The 8,546-nt window shown below is 49.4% G+C and overlaps 2 protein-coding genes across 2 annotated transcripts in view; one reads left to right on the top strand and one right to left on the bottom strand.

Annotated features, from left to right (window-relative positions):
• The window catches only part of Atp6v0a4 (ATPase, H+ transporting, lysosomal V0 subunit a4), a 59,518-nt gene extending 57,259 nt beyond the window's left edge, over positions 1–2,259 (bottom strand). The window contains exon 1 of the mRNA XM_013021553.1: positions 2,167–2,259. The gene's annotated coding sequence lies outside the window, so the exon portion shown is untranslated. The remainder of the gene's footprint in view (positions 1–2,166) is intronic.
• On the top strand, positions 2,027–8,050 carry Tmem213 (transmembrane protein 213). Its single transcript, XM_013021683.1, has 3 exons — positions 2,027–2,234; positions 6,195–6,266; positions 7,248–8,050. The coding sequence occupies exons 1-3, from the start codon at positions 2,123–2,125 to the stop codon at positions 7,415–7,417; spliced, it is 354 nt and encodes a 117-aa protein (XP_012877137.1). The 5' UTR covers positions 2,027–2,122; the 3' UTR covers positions 7,418–8,050.
• The last annotated feature ends 496 nt before the right edge of the window (positions 8,051–8,546 follow it).

Genomic DNA, 8,546 nt, shown 5'->3' on the forward strand with positions numbered 1-8,546 from the left:
GCGGTTCAAAGCCAGCCCGGGCAGGAGAGACCGTGAGACTCCTATCTCCAATAAACCACCAGAAAACCGGAAGTGGTGCTGTAGCTCAAGTGGTAGAGTGCTTGCATTGAGCTGAAGAGCTGAGGGACAGCACCCAGGCCCAGAGTTCAAGCCCCACGGCCGACAAAAAAAAAAAAAGAAATGATCATTAGGAAATGATGAGTTTGCAAGGTACTAGTGGCTCACACCTGTAATCCTAGCTACTCTGGAGGCTCAGATCTGAGGATCATGTTCAAAGCCAGACCCGGAACAGTACCAGGCCCTGAGTTCAAGCCCCATGACCAAAGGAAGGAGGAGGAGGAGGAAGGGAGAAAGAAAGAAAGAGAGAGAGAGAGAGAGAGAAAGGGAGGGAGGGAGAGAGGGAAGGAGAGAAAGAGGGAAGGAGGGAAGAAGGGAGGGAGGGAGGAACTTTCCCAGGACCCCTCAACCAACAGGAGGCAGGGATGAAATCCAGTTCTAGATGAGTCCCAGAAACCACAGTCCCTTTCTGCACACTTTTCCAGGATTCTCTTCTATTAAAAACAAAAATGGACCAAGAATTTTTTTTGGGGGGGGGTCAGTCGTGGGACTTGAACTTGCCTGGCCTTGAACCTGCCCAACCCAACGGCTCCCTCCCTCACACACAACATCGTTCAACACTCAAGCCCCAAGTGGTTGGGGGTGTGGCTCCCGAGGTAGAGTGCTAGGCTCTGAGTTCAAATCTCAATTCCACCAAAAAGAATCCAAATGTCCCTTCCTCTGTTCCCCCCAGACACGTCTTCACTGCTTTTCTGTTCCCCTGTGGGAGACACCCAGACGTGAGTCATTGAGTCACGTTAAATCACAGCACAGCAAAACTCTTTCTTCCACTGGGTGCTGGCGGTTCACGCCTGCAAGCCTAGCCACTGGCCATGGGCCCAGTTTCCGCTGGGAGCCTTCCAATGTATTCCTCGGATAAGAAGAGGCTACTTGTCAGTCATGGGCTTGAACTCAAAGCCTGGGCATTGTCCTTGAGCATTTTTGCTCAAAGCTAATGCTCTAGCCCTTGGAGCCATAGCTCTGCTTACAGTTTGGGGGCAGTTAGTTGGACATAAGAGTCTCAGGGATTTTCCTGCCTGGGGTAGCTTCAAGCCAGGATCCTCAGATCTCAGCCTCCAGAGTGGCTAGAATTACAGGGGTGAGCCACCAGCACCCAGCTTGGTCCCAGCTTAAGCCTCAAGGCTAAAGTTACTACTTAATTCAAAATCTTCACAAGTCCTCCCCTGCGGCTTCGTGATGCTAAGGTCACACTGACCTCTAAGCACCTTGTCTTGTTTCTCAGGCCTGATCTCCAGCCCATCAGCCAGTCAAAGCCCTCTCCAGGCTTCATTTCTTTATCCTGCATCTCGCTGAAGAGCAGCCAAGAGCAGCCGTGGCCTCACGCCGATGACACCAAAAGCACTTAGCCTGCAGGTTCTGAAACACTGCTGGGCATTTCAATGACAGCTGTCTGTAATGAAAGTGTGTGTGTGTCTGTCTGTCTGTCTGTCTGTCCTGGGACTTAAAGTCAGGCTGGCACTCTGTCATTTGAGGCTCAACTTCATCTCTAGCTTTTTGCTGGCTAGTTGGAGATCAGAGTCTTACAGACTTTCCTACTTGGGCTGGCTTGGAACGGTGATCCTCTGATCTCAGCCTCCCGAGTAGCCAGGTTTACAGGCCAGGCTCAGGAATGTCTTTTGAGGGCAGGTATTCCAAGACTTTAGCCTAGAGCTATGCGCATAATCAGTGCTAGGTAAATATTGGGACTACCTGGGCCACAGCCTCCTTGATCTGTCACAAGATAAAAGAGACAGCACACACCTTTCCCCCCAAGGAACCCAAAGGACCCCACCCTCCCTCCAGCCCTTTTCTCCTTGGGGACAGTTTTGTCTCAGGGAACAGAGTCCCTACCTGTCCCTCCTCCCCACCCCTCCCCAGGTGTGACAGGTGGAGTGCCCTTGGCTCCACCCCCTCTCGAGTCCCCCAAACCAGAGCATTCCAAGCTCCTGCAGGCCCTGCCGAGTCATCTTAACAGCACCTGGCAACCACAACACCAGGGGCCCGGCCCCGGCTTCCCAGCCCAGCCATGGCCCAGGCCGATGCTTCCCTGAGCCGCACACAGCTCCTCACCTCCGCCCCGAGGGCCGCCCTGCTCCTCAGCCTGGTCTTCACCTCCCTCCACTCAGCGCGCTGGGCAGGTAGCGTTGTGAGCTTTATTCTCGGCCGCTGGGAAGGGGGAGACGCAGGGAGGGGGCGGATTCCTTGGCCTGGGCTGGTCCTGCAGAGAAAGAGGAAACAATCTTCGGGTCTGAAGGATTAAGCAGGGCAGGAGTGCGTTGGGCCAGCTCAAGACAAAGACCAAAAATACCCAGCCACTGCACCGGGACAGAAAGAGCCACCTCTTCAGCTTCTGCCACAAATAATAGTGATTATTATTATACTATAATAATAACAAATATATTGTGTATTATATGATATGTTTACATATTGTACAATTATATTAATATAGTAATATAATCATTATTATGATTGCCAGTGCCTGTAATACTAGCTGCTCAGGAGGTTGAGATCTAAGAACTGAAGTTCAAAGACAGCCTGGGCAGAAAAGTCTGAGAGACTATCTCCAGTTAACCACTAAAAAGCCAGAAGTGGAGCTGTGGCTCAAGTGGTAGAGCGCCATTGAGTAGAAAAAAACAAAGCTCAGAGATAGTAACCAGGCCCTGAGTTCAAGCCCCACTACAGACACACACACACACACACACACACACAAATCATACAAATATGACTATGACTAATTTACCAGAATCTTCCTCTGTGGGGACTAAATTGGTCTACAGCGACACGATTTGGCCTGCGGCTTCCTGGCAGCTGGGGGCTCTCTCTGCCCTGTGGGTCCTTGCTCTCGATCTTTCCCTTTCTTCCCTTCAGCCCTCATCCTCCCAACCCCGACCTCCTCTCCGTCCACAGGCTGGATGGCCTGTTCAATGTCCACCCCTCTCAGGCCTCCCCGGGGCTTGGAAATGTGGGACTTTCACCCCACTGCCTCCTGAGGCCCAGGGAGAACCCTGGAGAGGGATTTTGCTTACGTAGTCTTGCCTCTGGTTTGATCTTGTCCTGTCCTGTCTCTGAGACTGCCCTGCTCCTATATACTCCCCCTCTCAAGCCACCCCTTCCCCCCAAATCCATGTGTCTCCAGTATCCTCAGAGTCTCCCCTGTAACTACTGCCAGGAGACTGAGGAGGCCCTTGGGCCACCAAGCTCTCTAAGCTCCATGCAGCATCTACAACCTCCAAGCTGTGTGACCTTGAAGAAATGACTTCAGGTCTCTGTGCCCCAGGATCCTTGGTTACCACCTAAGAATAGAGTGCTGATTTATAGGGTTGCTGGTAAAGAAGAACAAGATGTTTGCTTATAAAGAACTTACGATAAAGCCAGGCTTGGGTGGCTTAAGCCAGGCATGAGTGGCTCACACCTGTAATCCTAGCTACTCTGGAGGCTGAGATGTGAGGATCACAGTTTGAAGTCAGCCTGAGCAGGCATGTTTGTGATAATCTTACCTCCAATAACCACAAAGATCCTGAAGTGGATCTATGGCTCAAGTGGTAGAGAGGTAGCCTTGAGCACAAACGCTCAGGGACAGTGCCCCGGTCTAGAGTCAGGCCTTAGGACTGGCAACACACACACACACACAACTTAAAACAACATAGCAAGGGGTCAGCAGACAATATGGCAATTATGATTAGCATCTCCCCCACCAATTAAAGGTGTTTGGGGGTTTTTTGGTTTGGGTTTTTTTTTCTAATGCCTGGGTAATGACGGAGACTCAGAATTTTGGAGGGAGAGTGTGTGAGTGTTTGTTTGGGAATTTTCACCTGCGCTGTTCCGGCGGGAAGCACACAGCTGTAGAATGACTTGTGACTTTTAAAGATGGCATTTCCAAGTGATTTTTTTTTTTTGCCTCATTCCAACATCTATTCACCCGAGCGTTTTTCCAGGGAAACCAGCCCCACTCTAGGTGTAGAGGAGAGATGAAAGTCAAGGCCCCCGGGGAGTTGCTTGGTGTTGAAGGAAAATAAATGCTGTGGAATCTACTTCTCTGAAACAAAGACGGGGCTCTGCGCCACATTTCGTTGTCAATAATTAACAGCAACAAGCAGATTGCATCAAGGCAATTAGCATACCTGAAGCAGTGGCTTGGGGATTGGATGGCCTAAGATTTGTCTGGGCTGCAGTTTCCTGGCTTTGGCTAAACAACAACTTGCTTCCTCCGCTGCCTGACCAGATTCTCTGAAGGACATGCTGACCCTCAAGCCATACACTGTGTATTGATTGATTGATTGCCTGATTGATTTCCCCAAAGAAGCAAACTGAACTACAATACAATTTCTAGAAAGTTCTTCAAAATCAATCTCTTGGTTTGGATCTACCTAGACTAACATTTGTGCGGATAAAAAGACATGCAGCCCAGGTTGACCTAGAACTGGAGACTCTCCCGTCTCTGCCTCCGAGTACTGGGATTACAAGCCTGCACCACTATGCCCAGCTAGTAGCAGAATGTTCCAACAGGGTGCTTCCAATATGGTAACCACTACTAGCCTACATATGATGGCTTTCTGCTCCATGTTTAGGAACCAAGGGACAAGCCTAAGTATTGTGTAGTCTGACCATCCTTTGCCTGTGTGATGTATAATTTTTTTTTTTTTTGGTCCGTTTGTGGGGCCTGAACTCTGGGCCTGGGCGCTGTCCCTCAGCTCTTCAGCTCAAGGCTAGTGCTCTACCACTTGAGCCACAGCGCCACTTCTGGTTTTTTTCTTTTTTGCTTATGTGGTGCTGAGGAATCAAGCCCAGGGCCTCATGCATGCAAGGCAAGTGCTCTACCACTGAGCCACCTTCCCAACCCAAGTGATATATAATTTTTGTGGATGACCATACTCACAGGCCAAGAACTAATGGCTCACACCTGTGATCCTAGCTACTCAGGAGGCTGAGATCTGAGGATCAGGGTTGTAAGCCAGACTCTTAACCTTCCAATAATCAACAAAAAACCAGAAGTGGATGTGTGGTTCAAGTGGTAGAACACCAGCCTTGAGCAGAAAAAGCTAAGGAAGAGTACAGGAACCTGAGTTCAAGTTGGCACACCAAAAAAAAAAAAAGAATCCTGGTTGGATTTCAATGTTTCTTTGTTCCAGTGTGGGAAAGAAATTGAAGATCACATGAAGTGATATTTCAGAGTTTCCAGTGATTGTGTCAGTAGATACTGAAAGGAACGTTCTATAGCTACTTCTATCTGCAATAGAGAACCCTAAAAAACTAGTAACCCTCTGCAGTAGGCCCCTGATCACTGGAAGAAAATGAAAAGCCAACACAGAGCCTCTCTGAATGCTGGGAATGTAGTAAGAAATCAGCAGTCACTGATCCTTTTCCCTAAAACAAATGCCACAGTGGGGTAAGGGGACTGAACATTTATTTTCCCATAGTCTGAAGGCCGGAAGTCAATCAAGGTCAAGGCTGCTAAGGCTTGCTTTCTCCCAGGCGCTCCCTCCGTAGGTTGCAGACAGCTTCTTGTTCCCTCATTCTATGTTCTCACAGGGCCTGTCGCTGAGCTGTGCATTGTGGGTATGTCTTCTTCCTCCTAGGAGGGCACTCGTCACTCACCCATATGACCTCATTTGACTTAAACCTCTTTTTTTTTTTTGAGGGTTGTGGGGCTTGAACTCGGGGCCTGGGTGCTGTCCCTGAGCTCTTTTTGCTCAAGGCTCCCTAGCACTCTATCACTTGAACCACACAAGGCTCCACTTTAGGTTTCCTATTGGTTGATTAGAGATAAGAGTCTCACACAGAGTCCCTGCATTGGCTTTGAACCATGATCCTCAGACCTCAGCCTCCTGAGTCGCTAGGAGCCACCAGCCTCCAGCTTCCACATATTTTTAAAGGCTCTGTTTCCAAATGCACTCACACTGCGGGCTAGGATTTCAATACATAAATGGAGATGCATAATAAATCTCATGGCGGGAGTTAGCGCTGCTTCATAAAGCTTGGACATACTTGTCGTAGCATTTCTATTGGACCTGCATAACACTGCTGACATAAACAGGTTGCAGGATCCACACCTGGAAACAGCTTCCGTCTGCCTGACGGCCTCCTGTCTTTTCTTTCAGAAGCCAGCAGTAGCAGCAACTTGACCTTGACTGCCCACCACCCAGACCCCGAGACCCTGGAACAATGCCCCAGTAAGCTGCCCCTGCCAACTGCCCTCACCCTAGAGCACCCCGCTTCAGCTCTGCATTGCTTGCACAAACTCTTGGCTTTCATCAGAATCCAGGCTTGTGATCTCTGGCAGGAACGGATTCAGTGACCCCAGGCCCTGCTCAGGTGGGGTGCAGAAGCTCTGGAAAAGCTTGGAGATGAAAGTCCATAAAGATCAGCCTGCCCGACTTCTGCCCAAGGCAGGACCTGGCTCTGATACCCTGTAGATGTTTATGATCATTCCATACTTGAAGCTTTCCAGGGGTGAGGAGCTCAGAAATCCCTACCCAGCCATGGCTACCTGTTAATCAATATTGGTTTTAAGTCTGGTCCCTCATCAAAGGACCAAAGGTATTTACTTCTGGGCTTTTATAAAGAAAAGCAATAGAGCTGGGTGTGTGTTGTTGGCACAAGCCTATAATCCTAGCTACTCAGGAGGCTGAGATCAGAGGATTGGAGTTGGAAGCCAGTTCAGGCAGGAAAATCCATGATGGTCTTATTTCCAGTTAACCAACAAAAAGCCAGAAGTGGCTCACTGGTAGAGCACCAGCCTTGATTGAAAAACAAAAACAACTGAGTACATGTAGGCTTGGAGTTCAAGCTCCAGTACTAGCATTAAAAAAAAAAAAAAGCAATAATGTATAGAGGCTGAGAATGTGGCTTTAGAGTTTTACAAACTGAGGTTTAAGTTTTTCTCATTGTACTTAGCAGATAGCTAGCTGGAGGTGTAGCATGTAGCTCAGGGGTGCATGCATGTTTGAGGCGCTGGGTTCAGTCCCAAAATCAACATAATATCATCATCATCATTGCTACCTTGTGAGAAATACTTAAAGTACCGTTCAGGGCACTTAGCATAGTAGCAAGTGCTTGTTCGTGTCAGCTGTCATGTTGCTGATGTTCTAACCAGTACTGGAGCGAAAGCTGACATCCATCCCCCCTGCTCTCCCCTCCCCCTCCCCCCCCAGATGTGGACTTCTGCCCACAAGCAGCCCGGTGCTGCCGTACGGGCGTGGATGAGTACGGCTGGATCGCAGCCGCTGTTGGCTGGAGTCTCTGGTTTCTCACCCTCATCCTGCTGTGTGTGGACAAACTGATGAAGCTCACTCCAGAGGAGCCCAAGGACCTGCCGGCATGAGCCCCCCTCCCTCCCTCCCTCCCTCCCTCCCTCCCTCCCTCCCTTCCTTCCTTCCTTCCTTCCCTCCCTCCTTCCTTCCTTCCTTCCTTCCCTCCCTCCCTCCTTCCTTCCCTCCTTCCTCATGCTCTACCCCTAGCTCCCTTCTGCAGCATTTAAAGGGAACGGAAGAAGGAGAGAGGCAGCCAGCCTTGCTTCATGCTGGGCTCCAAGGGGCCCTTTACAGTCTGAGGGACTCAGTGCTGGAGGAAAGTTCTCAGCAATCACTCTTGTTGTATCTACAACTCTCTTCTGGGCACCCAGGGAGTACACAGGAAATCTGACTTGGTCTTTCAGTCAGCATATCGCTGGCTCCCATCTCTCCGCAAGCATCCCTCACCCTCCTTCACCCCTAGCTACACCCAGTCCCTCCCCATCTCATTGCCTCTCCCATTGCCGTGAAATCCTCCCACTCTCTCCCACCCCCAACCCCCGGACCCTTGCTTGGCCTTCCTTGGACCGTGCCCAGGGATGTTTCACTCTGTTCCAACTGTGCATGGGTGGGGCAAAGGATATAGATAGGAATTTTCTAGACCTTCTATTCAACTTTGCTGTGAACCTAAAAGTACTCTATAAAAATAAAATCTTACCATCTGAGCTAGGTGTAATGGTGCATACCTATAATCCCAGTTTCTCCGGACATAGAAGTGGGAGGATTGAGGTTCAAGGCCCGCCTGAGTAAAATTGGTTTGAGATCCTATCCAAAAAGATAAACAAACAACAACAACAACAAACCTAAAGCTGGGTGCTGATGGCTCACACTTGTAATCCTAGCTACTCAAGGAGGCTAAGATCTAAGGATTGTGGTTCAAAGCCAGCCCCAGCAGGAAAGACCAGAAGACTCTTATCTCCAATGAACAACCATAAAACCAGAAGTGGAATTGTGATTCAGAGTAGTAGAGCGCTAGTCTTGAGCAGAAGAGTGCAGGGGCAACGACCAGCCCTGAGTTCAAGCCCCACAACCAACAAAAGAAAAAAAGAAAAAGGGTTTTGGGGGACATGGATTAAGTGCAGGTAGAGTATTCCTAGTAACATGCACGCCTGTACACACATACACATAGCCTAATTTAAAAGTATCCTAATTTAAAAGAAT

Source organism: Dipodomys ordii, unplaced genomic scaffold, assembly GCF_000151885.1.
Source record: "Dipodomys ordii isolate 6190 unplaced genomic scaffold, Dord_2.0 Scaffold56, whole genome shotgun sequence".
NCBI lineage: Eukaryota > Metazoa > Chordata > Mammalia > Rodentia > Heteromyidae > Dipodomys > Dipodomys ordii.